We start from the raw sequence: 16,209 nt of genomic DNA, 5'->3' as shown, positions 1-16,209 counted from the left end.
GGTACAACTTTTTTTTCTGCGTTTGGGCGCAGATGATGTAGCCACAATTCTGTTAGCCTTGCTGGTCCCGATGATCTAGCGGCCGTTCGTCCCTGGCCTTGTGGTCCCAGCTAGAATGCACAAGCTCTAATAAGGCTCTCGGATGATCAGGGGTCCTCCGACAACTTTCCTTCTGGTCTCACGCGCAGCTTGTTGAAAGACACCTTTCTTCCGTAGATACCCATTCTTGTCACTCTTTTCTTCACCGTCCTCGTTTCCAATAGATGTCGGTCTTCAGTCCACATTAGAGAGAGATACAAGATGGCGCCAAAGCAGAAGGAGGGCGACGTGGTGTTCTCTGTACGACTGGTCAATCCCGCATCATTGCTCGAGCTAACTGCTGCCAGCTCAATGGGAAATATATTTCTTGGGCTCATACTGTTGTCGCATACGCTGCCTTCATAGGGGCCTTGATCGTCGGGGTCTCTCTACATTACCACAAAATTGTAGAAAACGAACACTATGGCTATCCTGACGAGTGGTTTCCTTCTGTTTCTGCCACCATTGGCGATCGATATCCCGAACGATCCGTTTTCATGGTCTTCATAGCCATCACTTCGGGGCCTCGATTCGCACTGGTTGGACTGTGGTATTTTCTTACAAGAAGACCGAACACAAGCTTGCCAGGTATTATTGCAGCTACGGGTGTGTTCAGGACAGTTACCTGCGGAGGATGGACATACGTGACATCTACCGACGACCACAACTGGCACGACATCTTCATGATCTCGTACCTTGTGGCTACTCTCCCTTGGACGTTAGGGTGCCTCGCCCTGAGTCCACCAAATCCTAAAGCCATTCAATATCGAAAAATTCTGGCCGGACTGTTTTTCGGCACTCTTGTGCCTCTAATCTACTTTTTTATTCAACATAAGGTCCATAAGGTGGCTGGTGGTATGTTAGCGAGGCTGAGAAGCGCAAGGCATGAGCTGACCAAAGCCAGCTTACACGATATATGCATTTTTCGAGTGGGCACTAATTCTTTTCGATGTGGGCTTTGACGCTGTCACTGCGCTTGATTTCGAGACATTTGAGGTTGTTGTGAAAGATGTGAAGGGTCTCAGCAGAGGGTATGTGCAATTACTCCCAAGATACACAAAAGTACGACCGAGTTGTGACAATGACTTGGTGGGTGACTGACTTTTTTCAGTGATGCGAAACTGCTCAAAGATTCAGTGAAGGAGAAGGAGTAAGCCATATAAACCACAACTTGATTACCTAGCTTACAAGATCTCTAGACGTGACAGTGCTCTTATTCAAACCTCAACATTCGAAGGACCCTACTACTGGCCTGCCATGTTGGATGCCACTGCTGACATCCTCCATGGCTTCTTCTTCTGGTCCATTCTTACTTCACTGGGGGTCCTCGTCTGGTATTTTCCATTATGGCATATGGGGATCTCAGGCTATGAAGCGATGATCATGTGCACTGTCTCACCAGTCTTACTTAGCATCCCTCCTATTCGATCCCTTGCCATCAAATACAACCGTTGGGTTCACATGTCCTCCTTGGTAGGGCTCCTTGCGTGGCTTGTCAAGGATCCGGCATATCGACTGTTTACTGTTTCCTTTGCTTTAGCAGCTGGATGCCTGGCATGGTCCGCGGAGTGGTATGCTGAAAGAAGAAACTCGGCTCGTCTCCAAAGTCGAATCTTGGCCTGGACGATTGGCCTCATTCTATCGAGTATTGCTAAGTTCGCAAATCATACAAACAATCCTGTCTGGCCGATCATGAATGCTGAAAATGGTGGTTGGAATAAGACTGGTTTGATCGTGGCTATCCTCGCTGTCTGGCGGTCTACTCGTCCGGTGTCCGTCAGTGGTGGGGATTATGTCCCTCCAAACGCCAAAAAGGGGTCTGGCCTAATGGCAGGACTTGGCCTTGCTGGATTGTTCTTCGGCATGCATTCCTTGCTCTCGGATTCTAGTACCATGATTCTTTGGGTCTGGGAGGGGTTTCCAGTCCGAGGTCCATTGGCTGTGCCTCATGGTGCAGTCACAATCTTGGCTATGAGTGCAGGTCTCTTCGTCGGAATCGCGTTACCGAGCTTCCTTACATCTTGGACAGCATATGGACTCGGAGCCGTGGGCGCTGCATTGCTCACATTATACCCTGAGTGGACCGGCTACTATGGTGGTCTTCTCTTGGCTTTCTATCTTATGGGAGTGGCTCCCAGTTTGATCGCATCAGCAGTCCAACACAACCCGGCGCTCACTTTTGGGTTTGGCTACTTCATTTACAACATAATGCTGTTATTCCATGTATGGGTTGTGGCCTATGCCTTTGTGCCTGGTGGACCTCTCGTGAGAGAGCATACAGACTGGGTCATGATAACGACCATGCTACTGGTTGGCGCTGGCGTTTTTTCGGTTTTGATAACCAACACGAGCCATCAACAGAAGAGCACTTCAAGCCCACGAGGACGGAAACAGACCGCCTACTATCTGCACATTCTACTTGCCCTGCAGCTGTTGACTGGCTCGATCGCGTACCTCCGGTTCCCCACAAACAACTACGAGCCCTACCACAAAGACGATAAGCTGATCACAGCTGGTATCTGGACTATTCACTTTTCGCTCGACAACGACATGTGGTCGTCTGAAAGAAGGATGGCGGCTGCTATCAAGGAATTGGAACTCGATGTGGTCGGGCTGCTAGAGTCGGATAACCAACGGATCATCATGGGCAATCGTGACACTACCCAATATCTGGCCGAAGATCTTGGTATGTACGTGGACTATGGTCCCGGACCAAACAAACATACCTGGGGATCAGCGTTGCTCTCCAAATTTCCGATTCTCAACTCGACACATCATCTGCTCCCTTCGCCTGTTGGTGAGCTTGCGCCGGCCATTGAGGCTACTCTGGATGTCTATGGTACACCGATCGATGTTTTCGTCTTCCACTCCGGACAAGAGGAAGATCCCGAAGATCGTCGCCTCCAGTCAGAGTACCTCGCCAAGGCCATGCGTGCGACTCCTCGCCCCGCCATATTGCTGAGCTACCTTGTGATCAAGCCTGGAGAAGGCAACTACAACATATATGTGGGTGAGAAGAGTGGCATGCGCGACATCGAACCGAGTGATTGGGATCGATGGTGCGAGTACATTCTCTACAAGGATATCAAGCGTGTGGGTTATGCTCGTGTCAGCCGAGGTACCATTACAGACACTGAGATCCAGGTGAGTCGCATCTTTTCTGTCCAAAGACATCACTGACAAGCAGCAGGTCGGCAAATTCGTGGTGGGAGAACCAGCCTCATATTCTAATGAGAGAATCTCAGAGGAGCAAGTTCCGCCAGGCCGAAGATTCCCAGCACTGTTCCGGGGAGAGGGTGTCCGTGGCCATAGATACCATGTCTTTGATGAACCATGGTACTATGCGTGAGACAGACATTGACAATAAAGACTACTTGTACGATACAACAAAGAGGCAAGATGGGAGGAACCTCTTCTCGACCAATCGGAAAAGGGGAATGGTTTAGATGTATTAGCGCGATGTCTTATCGTTATCACGAGAATAGTGCGGGGAGAATGCGTCAGGTCTCATATGACTCTTCAATGACTCTTGAAGTGACACCCTCTGCCCTTCATTACCGTCTTATCCGATTCTAACCATCCCTCTTCCTCTTCTGTACACACCTTCACATGTAAACATCCTCGACAGTACCTCGACTTGCCTTGCAGTCATATCGTCGGTGCTGAGCGCGCCCTTCTATTGAGTCTCAATTCACCAACTACTCTGTGCATCATAATGTCTGATCATCCGGCCTCTCTACCTCCAGGCTCCCGAGCCATCAAGATACCTCTGAATCTCAGCAACAGTCCCGATTATATGCCAATCACCAGACGTCGTCGTAGTGAACGCTTCATGAAAACCCACGAACGAGCCGATTCATCCGATGCCGGTCCATCCTCCCTTAGCTCTGACCCAGAATCACCCTGGTCATATAACCTCACGCCTGGGCAAGCCCGCGACCACTTTCGGACGGTAGCATCTCCCTCAGGTCAAGGAACCCAGCTCCCCGCAACTTCGCCGCTCCTCGACAACACCGGCTCCACCCAGCGTAAAGACAAGCAGAAGGCCGGCTATCCTCCGCCCAGCAGCATGCCTACACTCTTCAACCCCTCGTCTTCTCCGCTGGGACCCTCTATGCTTGCTTCCAGTTCCTACAAGTCTATTAATCTCAATGGACATCACGGTGATCCGGATGAACCTCCTCGATTGATTACCTATACCAAACACAGTCAAGGCTTCACATGGAACGACGAGCTGTTTCTACCGAGCTACATGCTGGGACGATATGGAGAGCGAGGAAGAAAGAAGCAATATGATGGTGACTTTGGTGATGAGGAGCATTGCCCAGTGGCTGAGATATTTGTCACGGACGAGGAGGCAGATGCTATGATGCCGTGAACATCTTCCATGCCATTGGGCGGTTACGCATTACGAACGATACACGATTACACACGGCCGGGCGACCGATCAAATGGCGTTACCAGTTGGGAACTACGGAACTCATCATGCAGTATTGCGGCACATGGTGAGCAATACACATAGGCCTATGGCGGGAAAGGTTCGGACTGTGGATTTTATGGTATCCAGAGCTGGGTTGAAATGGAGTTTTGGTTATTGATTTTGAGGGTCGGCGAACAAAGGAAGGCGTTGGGAATGGTACCAGGGCATGAAGGTCTCAACTCATCGGCAGCATGAGGCCACAGATGGTCGTGCAAGGTCGAGAGGCAATAAACAGCTTGCATTGGCACGGTGACTGGTTTTACTCTTTCTTCAATGCTGGCTTACTGTCTAAGTATAAGAGAAATACACATACCTCTTCCAACTTATTCAATATTCCATGCTCACATCGCCCATATGTTGTCGCTCGTCCCGCCAGCTAGTTGAATACACGGAGGCGTCTTATATGCCTGCGTGAACAAGAGAGCAATGTCCCGGGCGCACGGGCACAGACGACTAGCCTCCATTGACGGCTTCGAATGAAGCTTCGATGTGCTGGCAGTGGAGGCGCCAAAGAACCTCTTGCATAAGGCCCATGCAAGCTGGTCGCTAGCTTGCTACTGCCTGTACCTACGGGTGATTGCTCGATTCAGACTTACTCTTTGTCTCTTATCAGTATTATCGAATCGGTAAGACACGATGGACGCTTCAACACTGACATCGCTGGTATCGGAACTGTCAGCACTCACGGCGACTTGTGTCCCTTCGATAGGCCATGACGCTCCTTCGCAGGCCTCCAAGGCCGCCTTGTTGAATTTGACCAGGAAGATCCAGCACTCACTGATGGATCCGGCGATGATGGTGCAAGCGCATTCACTGCAAATGGCCGAGATGGTCAGCGTTCGGACGTTACTGGATCTCAAGGTCTTCGAAAAGATGCCTACGGACGAGAGTCAGAGAATCACTGGGAAGGGACTTAGTGAGCAGTCAGGAGTTCAGCAGGCTTTACTTGGTATGAAGTGCTATCCTGGAGTCGATAATGCCTTGTAGTCCTCCAACCCTCCCAAGGTGATCATTTGCAGCTGATTTGACAATGTGTACTTCAGAAAGGCTCCTCCGCCCACTGGTTGCTTCAGGCTTCATCACACAATCGGCCGACGGATCGTACGGTTCGACCAAATTCTCGCAGGCATATACTTCTTTTCCAGGTCTCTTCTTCACGTTGATGTTCGACCACTTCCTGCAGCCTATGACAGACTTACCAAAGTACCTCGCAAAACACGGCGCGGTGGAGCCAACGTCTTTTTATGTCAATCCTTACTCGGATTATCACAATGCCAGCGATTCAGAATTGACGACGTGGGAGATCATGTCAAAAGACCCAGAGAAGCTGAAGACGTTCCAGATTGGCTTGACCACAGGGGATGCCATGGTACCGGTCACGGGATACTATGATTTCAATCAGCTTGCCTTGACGGAGGAGGAGCTTGAGAAGGACCCGGATCGTGTGAGTCTGGTCGATATCGGCGGTGGAGTAGGTAACGTGGTTAAAAGAGTTCTCGGTGAATATAAGACACTCAAACCCGAGCATGTCGTGTTGGAGGATCTGGAGTCGATCATTGAAATGGCGAAGAAAGAAGAGACAGTGCCTGAGGGCGTCAGGATGTTGAAGCACGACTTTTGGACGGAGCAGCCTGTCAAAGGTGAGTTGCAACGCAAAGGCTGACCATATCGAGTGGTCAATGTCGGCCGTTGAAGCACCATGCTGACGGTGATGCTCCAATGTGATAGGTGCAAAGGCATATTACTTCCGCCGCGTCTTCCATGACTACAGCGACGAGCTTTGCGTCAAGTTGCTCAAGCAAGTCATTCCGGCCATGACAGGGCCAGATTCCCGGGTCCTGGTGGCCGATATGCTTTTGCCGGAGATCATGACTACTAAGGAGGCACATACGGCATCCTTGGATATTGCGTGTATGGTCATGGGAGGCAAGGAGAGGACGGAGGAGGATTTCAGGAGATTGTTCCAGAGTGTCGGTTTAGAGGTTGTTGCGATCCATCGTGCACCTGGAGTGGCGGCCGGACTTGTGGAGGGGACGCTGAAGTCTTGAAGCACATCCATAATGCTGCCGTGGTTGACAAGACAATCATGACGAGTCGGAGTACTGTAGAGGCCTCAACTCACCTCAGTCTTCTTTGTTTCCTTTGTCAAGGGCAAACAGGTTTGTTGTTTGATGCTTGACCATGTAGAGTGTTCTGGCACCCTCTTAGGAGGCTAGATGAAGCCTTCCATAGATAATCGATGGAGATCATCATCATCCATTCACAGGCTGCTTGTTCCCCAGTTCCATCTTCTACCCTATCGATATTGATGCAGTGTATGTACTGTGAAGTATTGTCACATCAGCGCAGTTTCCTGTTTCGACCAACCTCAAGCCAAGGACCACTTGAAACAACATCACCTCATGGACTTCAGCGCTGATGCCTCGCTTTTCCGACACCTGTACATGGCATCATGCGTGACAGAATCCTGAATACCATGGCAGAAGTGTGGTGGTCCCCCATCACTTCAGTCCCAACCACTGCACCCATGGATGACACTACATCTGAGGAAGGGAGCACTTCGAGAACTTCCACGATCTCGAATCTGAACAACGCAATCCTCAAGCATGCTGCGACGTGTTTTGAGGGCGAGGAGGACAAAAAATGTCTCTCAGTGCCAGAGCACGATGTCATGGAGCAGTGCTCTGTTGATATCGGGCAAAAGCCTGCTTTTAGTGGTGCATCTCCCACTTTACCCATTGGACACTCTTCAGCCTTTGTCACCATACGTTCATCAGCGAGACAGTCAGAGTGTGTGCTCTTATATGCTGTAGGCGCGCGCTGCCTTCATTGCCATTGACATTGTAGCCCAAAAAACAGGGGTTCAATCGGGCATTTTCGACCTTCTGTTCAGACAGTGGAGGATGTCGTCTCCATGAAGAGGCATCCGTGATCTGAAAGTCCGATGTACGCCAAGTGCAGCGTCCATTGTCCGGCTTTATGTGGTCAACACAGTCCTCAATGTCAACGGGGCTGTATATATATACTTCCACCTGGCTGTCTACTTAGACTTCACCATTCAGGACTCCAGCTTCACACACAAGAGTTGTCCTCACTCCTTGGCAACATCAGAAGTGATGCCCCTTTCCAACCGATATAGCCGACCACAGTGAATGACAACTGCCAGGAATAATCGAGGAGTATAGCCAAGGCGCGGTGAATATGGACTTCCTGCGACAAGACTGTCTTGTGATTGTCATTGTTTGGGATCCTTTACAACACACACCTCTGCAAGGCACTTGCAACTGTCCACTCTCGAGCAAGGCTGCATCACATACCTTCGTTACACTATTGACAGTATGGATCCACAAACTATGTCCAAACTGCTCCTGGAAGAGCCTCGACCAAAGAACACTTTCGTGATTTCAACTGCAGAGGCGAAACTGCGCATCAGCACACAGTCGAACAGGATCTTCACCGCTCGCGACAAGATATCACAAATACTGTACCACAAAGAGAGTCGTCTGCAACAGAGATGGGCAAAGAAGTCCAAAGACAAGAGATTCAAGCTTCTGCAAGCTGCGTGGCCGGAAATACCTAGCACCCATGGTGTTGATATCCAGGCAACTCTAGAGGCTATCTATCCTCCAAAGGGCAAACCACCTAGGCCCCTTGAGTCCGACGCCGTCTACAAGTGGCCATGGATGAATCTCGAGGATCTTGCTCATGCAAGAAATCTACCCCTATTACTCAACTCTCGTGCACGCACCAATCCAGATGTCTTTGCTCATGCCGACCTGGCGGCTACCGAGGTTGGCAGAAACAATGGAAAAATCAAAGGTGCTTGGCTTCCAGGGCAGCTTATGGTGTTTATGGGACGGACTACGCCTGAAACGTACGGAGCATTGACACACTGGGAGGAAAACGATTACAAGAAGTTCTATCTCTGGCTGGGTGGTGTCCACTTCGATGTCGCAAGTGGACTTGCGACTCTTGAAATTCAAAGCAAAATCTACGAATTTCTCCTGGACTGCTGCTATCTCATGTTTTCCGATGTGCCGCAGGACGAGCTTTTGAGAGGCCCAGTGTTGCTCTGTACGGAATCAGCACAGATTTGGCCACAAGATACGACGTATCTCAACCTAGCCACCGTGGTTGCAGAGGCACCTTTCAGGGTTCCGGACACTCTCGACACCAATCAACTGCTACAGCTAATCGGGGCCAAACGAGCAGCAGCAGAGGATCATGCTTGGAGTATCAAAGAAGATCCCGGCTACTTCTTGCAAGTGCTCTTGTCTAGAGCGAAGCACCGACCTGAAAACCTCCGAGAGTGGAAGGGAAAGAAGCCAGGTCCTGAGAGCGAATGCTTCTGGAATGACGTGATCAATGCGGAGATACATGAAACGTATCGTCGTCTTTCGCTCTGGGACATACTCTATGAGGGGGCCCAAGTACTGTACAACAAAGCACCTAAAGGCTTCTCGGAATTTGATCATCAAGAACTATTGCCCCAAGATGTGGATGATGCCGCCATGAGGTTGCTGTTTTTTGCAGAGTTCTTTGCTATGTCCTTCAAGAATGATCTTTCCATGGCTGTTTCTGTGTCAGAACAGGGATGGTTTGATAACATCTTACAACCTGATCCAGAAGGGTTATCGATCGTCTGCATAGGAGCGCAGAACTCAGAGCGTCTGAATGATCCTTTGATGATGCTATTCATGCACCTCTTTGACGGCCATCGCACTGCATTGAAGCAAGTCGGTTTGCACAAAATCGTCGACGAGATACAGCGAAAGATCGAGAAAGATCCAAAGCAGGCGCAGAGGTTGTCACCTTTCGTTTCGGATGGATTTTCAGAACTTGCCTTGGTCGCAAACATCTGCAGGGTGCTTGAAGGGATTTATCCGTGGGGATTCTGTTTTAACCAAAAACTACGAGAAATGGACAACACGGACTCTGCCCAGGTCGAAAATTTCGCACGCATGGATGAGATCTTCAAGAAGGATGGCAAATTCCCTACAGGTGCAGCAGAAAGTCGTCTGGACTTTCCAATCAAAGACTCTCTCAACTATCCAATCCACAAGGCATACAACGAGCACAATGTGGCAATCCTACGACGTTCGGAATGGAATTTGGACCTTTTTTGGAGGAGGTGGGACTGCCTTGTCCACAAGAACATGGGTGAGACACTGAATGACATTCTACGTCGCTACTCGAAAGGTACGCGTGTTATCAACCGAACGCTTCCTTTTCGCCCGCACGAAGGACGAGAGACAACATCCTGGGACTCCATGCATCAATTGGTCCCTGATACTGCAAAGCTTGCTATCGAGCCACAGACCTCTGGACGCTTCACAGCAGAGAGTCCGCGCGTCAAGATCAAGACCCGCAAAGCCCAGGTTGCCCCTGAAGCGAACGTTCAGGACAACGTCGCCGAACCTATTACTGCTGCCGAACCTGTTGTCAAGTTCAAGCTGAAAGAGCGTGCGTTGACAGTGTTCCGCTCCTTGTTCCATACGAGGGAAGCAACGTGCCAACGAAGGGAGGTCAATTGGAAGGACTTCCTTCACGCAATGACCAAGATCGGCTTCAGGGCCGAGAAGCTCTACGGCTCAGTCTGGCACTTCATACCAGAGGGCCTTGATGTGACCAGAAGCCTCCAGGTGCATGAACCGCATCCTGGCAACGAGATCCCCCATTTTATGGCAAGATACCTGGGAAGGCGGTTGACACATACATATGGGTGGACTGGGGAGGACTTTGGCGAGATTTGATAGTGTTGGATTTGCGGCGAACTTGTTAGATAGAGTATCAAATGGCTGTTTTCAGTACGAAATGCACTCCGTCAGTATCGCACTACCTTTGTATTGATGTGACTGGACCTCTTCGCCACCGTATCGAGGATGTACGTAGACGTTGCGTCGGAAGCACGTCTTGGTCCTATGGTTCCGGAAGCCATCATTGAACCTTGAGATACCCTCTACTACTATCGACGGCGACGTCCTCATTGCACCTAGTAACAGCCTCCGTTATCATCGACGGCGACGTCCTTACTACACCTAGTGATGCCCGCGGTAAGCATCGACAGCGATTTCTTCATTCATGCGGAGAAGAGCTTCGTCCTCAGCGCCGATGTGAGTTGCCTATTGAGGAGGCGGTCATCATCACTATATCGTAACATCAGGCCTATATGACAAAGGTGGACGCGTCGACTACAAGCTCTAATGCAATTGGAGTCTGGATGGAGGACGACATCACTATATCAGACCACTACGGAAAAGCAAGGTAGAAGTGATGGTCAATGACTTTTATTCTGCCCTGCTAAGTGATACAATTCCTCAGGAAGTGCAACCCGTGCTATCGCTATCTTCGTCTGCCCAATGCCGCAGAATCATGCATGTTCTGGAAAATCAGCTTGAAGCCATTACACAAGTCCCTCATGGAAGGATAAGGCGTCTTCATCAGTTCAAACCCCTGAGGAATCACCCTCACACTCCAATCCATCAGCTTGGCCTTTTGACCAGCTTTAAACACAAGATGGAACTGTCCCGGCCGCTCGCGGTTGATGCAGAATTGGTACATGGATCGTTTGGGGTTGGCGTTGGTATAGGTGGTCAACCACTCCTCTGCACGATAGTTAGCAAGTGCACAATTTTTTCGTCGTGGAATACTCACCTAATGCAGCCTTGGACTTGTCCTGGAACTTCTCGTTGCCGCACATCTCGTCCACTTTTCGAGCCATGGCCTTGACGTGCAGCACTATCAGTTCGTCCAAGTCGGAGTAATTGTAGCGTCCACCGATCCTCAGGGTCCTACCCAACGAGAACTCGTTCTCCTTATCGAGTTCGAGCACATCGATATGTTGAAATATCCCGTCAGCCACTTTCCAAGTCACTGCAAGATGATCCGTTCCTTTCGACGACGGACGAATCACCACATCACCACGGTTCTGACTACCCAAGTACTCTTCCGCCTGCTTGGCATTGAACGGTCGGAACAGCGGGTGCTTGATGACACGGGTCACCCTTCCACCTGATTCAGTCTTTTGCTCCACCATTTTCTTGTCTGCGGCCTCTTCACGGTCATCCCATTCGTTGTAACTGCGGTCACTGTGGTTGTACCTCTTGAAAGGTCTCTTGATTTGATCTTCCCGTAGACTGACAGTTACAACGAAATCTTTGCGGTTGATCGAGGTAATATGTGCCGGCACAGTCTGATGAATGGTGTACAACTGCTTCGGAGAGATGCCGCTGTCCGCCCACTGGCCATCTTCTACTAAGGCATCCAGTCCGCAGTCGAGTTTGCCCTCGACATTCATGTCGGTCACCCGCTTCAAGGTCATAGGAATGTTCATGCCCTTCTGTAGGGACTCTCTCGTCTCGCCTGTAAGCATAGTGAAGACCTCGGACTCACCAAGAGCGGTGCGGAAAGGATTTCTCAACTCCTCGTAGGGCTCGTTGAGTTCAGCTCTGATGTTTTCCAGGGTAGTACGTTTCTTCGCATTCAGATTCTTCTCCAGCTGCTCCGCGTATTCTTCGAGGACCAAATCATTGACACGTTCTTGAGCTTCTTCCCGAATCAGTCGGCGGACAATAGCTCCCGGCCCACCTTCATGTCTTTCGGCTTCGATGTCTTCTTCGTCAAGCTCGAGAGCATCGGCTGCCATCTTGCGGGCAATGTCGTAATCTTCAGGATGGACACGAGTGTTGTCCAGATATTCAGCCGTAGGCTCCTGCATGTCGAAGTGAATGTGCAAAGTCGATGCAGCATTACTCCAGACCTTAAATCCCATGGCGGGATGGTTCTCGTTAACTCCAAGAAGGTCCTCACGGGTGCTGACATAGCCACCGTTGAGGTTGATGACTTTGAGAACATGTGAAGCTTTTCGGGGGCCAAGGCCAGCGACATAAGGCAGGAGATTCGCGATAGCGCTGTCAGTAGCAGCTTCGTTAATGTCGACTCCGACCATGTTAACAATGTCCACAAGCGCCATCTCTAGCTTCTTCAACAGCTTGTCTTGGGGAAGAAGGTTTTGAGCCGGATGAAAGCTGACTGAGACAAGATCGCGTCCTAGAGCAGCATACTCCTTCAGAGGGTCTTGCAAGTACTTCGCAAGGGCCACACAGTATAGCGCCAAAGGTGGAAGTCCCGGATGCTCAGCTTTCGCACGGTCGCTGGTGTGGTACAAACGTGCAACCTCATCATTCACCAAGATGACGTCTAAGAAATCACTTCGGTCTCGATCGTCGTCATCGGTGTAGGTAGGGCCGCGCAGATCATGATTCTTGATCAGGGTGCTGAGGTTGGACTGGAGTTTGCGAGTGTCGGGCGAGAAGCCTGAAACGGCAATGACCTCTGGCTCCCTCCGGCGGATGACCTCGACCAGTGCCTCCACATCCTTACCATCTGGGAGGTTTCGTTCTTGATCACCAGGGCCAAGTTCCTTAAACCGGCCATGCTCAAGTACTCTGCCATCGTCGGAGACATACGACCAGTAAATATGGTCGCGACCAGGTGTACCTCCTCCATTGGTAAGTGCCAAGACGCGAGAAGTCGTGCCTTTTCTCATGCCTTTGGGCTGATATGGAGCTTGATCAAGCCGCTGGCTGAATTCCTCTCGGCACTCGATACCTATGGTGTTCTCACACGAGTCTTTCAAGTTTTCTTTGACGAGTCGGCCCATGAGCTTCATCACTTTGTCCACAGCAACGGATACAACATCGCGACGTTCCGCATTCCAGGAGTCCGCGATAGTGGAATAGTTGTCCGTCTCGATATGCTTGTGTAACTGTTTCTTGAAATTCTCCGGGGTTTGAAGTCTCACCCTGATCTCGACTAAACCTTCTTCTTCGGCCTTTAGCATCTTCAAGAAGAGATCAGGTGTTTGCACGAATGACGCAAAGTCCTGATTCCTCAGATATTTGAATTCGTAGTAAGGGTGTTGCTCGTCAATTTTTCGCAGTCCTTTCTCAGTTCGATGGCAGTCAATAACTCCATCAAGGTAGGTAGTTTTCCTGACGAGCCCGCGGAACCTCGGACTCATGACAAGCTCCTCGGTGAACATTGATTTGGCGGCTTTAAGGACTTTCGTGGTCGTCGAGAACTCTTCGTCGATAAATGTACCTGCAAGATTTTCCGGACTGTCACTTGGATCTTCTGTGTAAGTCCGGACGCCTTCTCGAGCTGCGTTTTGCGCGAAAGCATCAGCAGTAATACCAAAAGCTCGAACAAGACCAAAGGCTTTCGACGTGCGAATCTCCTCGTAAACAGTCTTCGTCGTGGCTTTCTTTTGGGACATATTGATGCCATTAGTCTCGCCGTTAGATGTCAACGCCAAGTCCTTCAATTGTGAGGCGTACTCGAAGTAGAGGTAGTCCTGTAGGTCCTGCAGCTCTTCCATTGTGGCTGCCATTGGAAGCATCTTTTCAAACATGGTATCATTAGAAACACTGGCCGACTTCAAGTCCTGGTATGTCTTTTGCAGTGCTTGTCGCTTTTCGACAATTGCACGATACTTGAGGTCGTGTTCGAAAATCTGCCATAGGTCGCGTTGAACGAGGAGTCTGGTGGCGTCTGCTACTGTGCGCGGCGTCCCGTCCTCCTCTCTCCCAACGACTTTGTTGACAACGTGAAGAAGATAGTCTTTTCGGTTCTGGAATATGAATGGAACCTCATAGTCGTCTCGGACTAGGAACTCCAGAACATGCGCAATCGACCGTCTGAATGGTTCATGGAGATCGGAGGTGAATTGTTTGCCCGGAAGCATGAGATTGGAGATCCACGCAGCTTCATCTTTGAATTCATCCTCGGTGAGCTCGACGTGGCGGTAGGGTTTGCGTGCAAGTTGATGTCGTTCAGGTTCATCAGTGTAGCGTATCGCATTATCTTCATCTGTCAACATCTTCTCGGCCAACTGCGATGGTTCAAAGACATCCTTGAGGTCCAAGTGTTTGTCCTTCTGAGCTTCTTCCTCATCGGCTTCATCCTCTTTCTCGAGAGCGAAATCGTAGTCGGTGCCATCACCGAAAGCTGCGCGGAAGTCCTCCAGGGCAGCTTCATCGAGACCTGCGACGTCTGCGATACCTAGATCTGGAAGACCACGACGGTTCGGCCGAGCGACCTCTTCATCTTCTCGCTGCCGTTGTTGTTCGTCGTCGGAGAACACGTCTTCCTCGATAAAGTCATCGAACTCGTCCTGTAGACCACGACGGTCTGGACGGCTTCGTCGGTTGTAGTCAACAGCCTCTTCCTCATCGTCCGAGTGGCCAAAAATATCATTGACACCGACTTGCTGCCTATCGCGGTCTTCACGGGGCCCACGCTTCAGTCGCTTGAATTTTGGTTCGGGTGCTTCCTCCGCAGGTTTTAATCCAATGAGTTCAAGATCTTCCTCATCTAAGCCTTCGTCTTCGCGTTCTTCGCGCCGGCGCTTCTTCCGATCTCGTCTTCGTTCTCGGCGGGCTTCTTCTTCTTCCTCGTCCTCATCGACGATGAAACCTTTTGCAACCTGGAGGAGGTGTTAGGTGAGATGCCCTTGCGCCAGACGTAGAATCTTACCTCTGCAGCTGCTTCCTCGTCATCGTCGTCTTCCTCCTCCTCAGATGAGTCGTCGAAGCGACCGTTTGCTCCGTTGGCCTTCTTTGTCACTTCACCAGTTTCCTCGTCGAAGGATTCATCGTCCTCTTCATCGTCCTGTATTGCGCGGTCGTCGATGAGCCTATCCATGTTGACAAGGCTTGCAGTGGTTAGAGATATGAAAGGAGGAGGATGGAAGGGTAAGTACAGCAACGCGAATTGCTACCTTCGTTTGCTGTCCACAGGCACCAATTTCGCAGTCAGTTGTAGGTGAAGCAATGTTGAAGGGCCGAACTGCGAACTGCGGTGCGGCGACTGTTTCCTTCCCCGAAAAATGTGAGCCCAACTGGACAGTCACGCAAACATACTAAATACTTCACCGTAGTAAAAAAAGTGGACCGCTTATGAGTAGGTTTCAGGGATGCTTACCTAAAACTTCAGGGCTTCTGGGCTTCTGATCGCGTCGTCCGGCCTGCGGGGTATCCATTTCATACACGTATGCAGTGTCCAGACTGCGGACCTACGGTGATGCTGGAAATGCCAACGACTGACTAGGCACTTTCGCTTGAATCTTCATCTAACCATTTATTGGTGTACCATCAGAAGCTACATCTACCTATGAGATGAACCATTGACGAAAAGCTCCCCTTGTTCTGCTTTCAGACATCAATACCGCGCCGTTATCGTCCCTTTGAGCACTGCGTAACCGCCCCTGTCTCCAGTTTCACATTCGATCTTCAACCAGGGACCAACTCACCTGCAAACTCCTGCAGCCAACTTCTTTCGCAAGACCACGATTGCACCTGCAGCCTTCATGCTTGGTTGACACATGCCAGTCTTTGTTCCCTAGTCAAGCAGCCGTGACAGCTGCTTCTGACCTTTCTCCCACTGGTCAACCACCTCGTTTTAGGCGCCTAATGGATCGGGTCGTCATCGTGCTTGGGGTCTCAAAATAGCCGCCCGTTCCAATATTCTGCATATACCCGTGCTCGCAGATTCAACTCAGCCTCCTGCGCCCGGCTGGAGCCTTCATTTTCGACATCGATACCGAGACGTCTTCAGCGAGACGAGTTCGGGTGGACACCTGACCCTTAACC

General features: G+C 50.5%; 5 protein-coding genes across 5 annotated transcripts; 4 read left to right on the top strand and 1 right to left on the bottom strand.

Moving 5' to 3' along the window:
• Position 1: 1 nt before the first annotated feature.
• EDD37DRAFT_642260 (Frag1/DRAM/Sfk1 family-domain-containing protein) lies at positions 2-3,628 on the top strand. The gene is made up of 6 exons (XM_062817354.1): positions 2-339; positions 387-933; positions 983-1,109; positions 1,190-1,228; positions 1,278-3,222; positions 3,269-3,628. Exons 1-6 carry the CDS (start codon positions 301-303, stop codon positions 3,425-3,427), a joined length of 2,856 nt encoding a protein of 951 aa, XP_062665680.1. The 5' UTR covers positions 2-300; the 3' UTR covers positions 3,428-3,628.
• On the top strand, positions 3,526-4,602 carry EDD37DRAFT_192623 (uncharacterized protein). The gene has a single exon (XM_062810103.1). The coding sequence runs from the start codon at positions 3,794-3,796 to the stop codon at positions 4,454-4,456; it is 663 nt and encodes a 220-aa protein (XP_062665679.1). The 5' UTR covers positions 3,526-3,793; the 3' UTR covers positions 4,457-4,602.
• A 464-nt stretch (positions 4,603-5,066) lies between these two features.
• On the top strand, positions 5,067-6,655 carry EDD37DRAFT_192636 (catechol O-methyltransferase). The gene is made up of 3 exons (XM_062810105.1): positions 5,067-5,507; positions 5,602-6,198; positions 6,287-6,655. Exons 1-3 carry the CDS (start codon positions 5,195-5,197, stop codon positions 6,604-6,606), a joined length of 1,230 nt encoding a protein of 409 aa, XP_062665678.1. The 5' UTR covers positions 5,067-5,194; the 3' UTR covers positions 6,607-6,655.
• Positions 6,656-7,647: 992 nt separating this feature from the next.
• EDD37DRAFT_192617 (uncharacterized protein) lies at positions 7,648-10,411 on the top strand. Its single transcript, XM_062810102.1, has one exon. The coding sequence runs from the start codon at positions 7,897-7,899 to the stop codon at positions 10,309-10,311; it is 2,415 nt and encodes an 804-aa protein (XP_062665677.1). The 5' UTR covers positions 7,648-7,896; the 3' UTR covers positions 10,312-10,411.
• A 324-nt stretch (positions 10,412-10,735) lies between these two features.
• Positions 10,736-15,434, bottom strand: EDD37DRAFT_642252 (transcription elongation factor SPT6). Its single transcript, XM_062817353.1, has 3 exons — positions 15,095-15,434; positions 11,213-15,044; positions 10,736-11,163 (listed from the first exon to the last, which is right to left on the bottom strand). The coding sequence occupies exons 1-3, from the start codon at positions 15,260-15,262 to the stop codon at positions 10,901-10,903; spliced, it is 4,263 nt and encodes a 1,420-aa protein (XP_062665676.1). The 5' UTR covers positions 15,263-15,434; the 3' UTR covers positions 10,736-10,900.
• Between the last annotated feature and the right edge of the window lie 775 nt (positions 15,435-16,209).

This window comes from Exophiala viscosa (genome assembly GCF_022695815.1).
Source record: "Exophiala viscosa unplaced genomic scaffold EDD37scaffold_15, whole genome shotgun sequence".
In the NCBI taxonomy this organism is placed as follows: Eukaryota; Fungi; Ascomycota; class Eurotiomycetes; order Chaetothyriales; family Herpotrichiellaceae; genus Exophiala; species Exophiala viscosa.
This window is presented reverse-complemented; position numbering and strand designations above follow the sequence as displayed.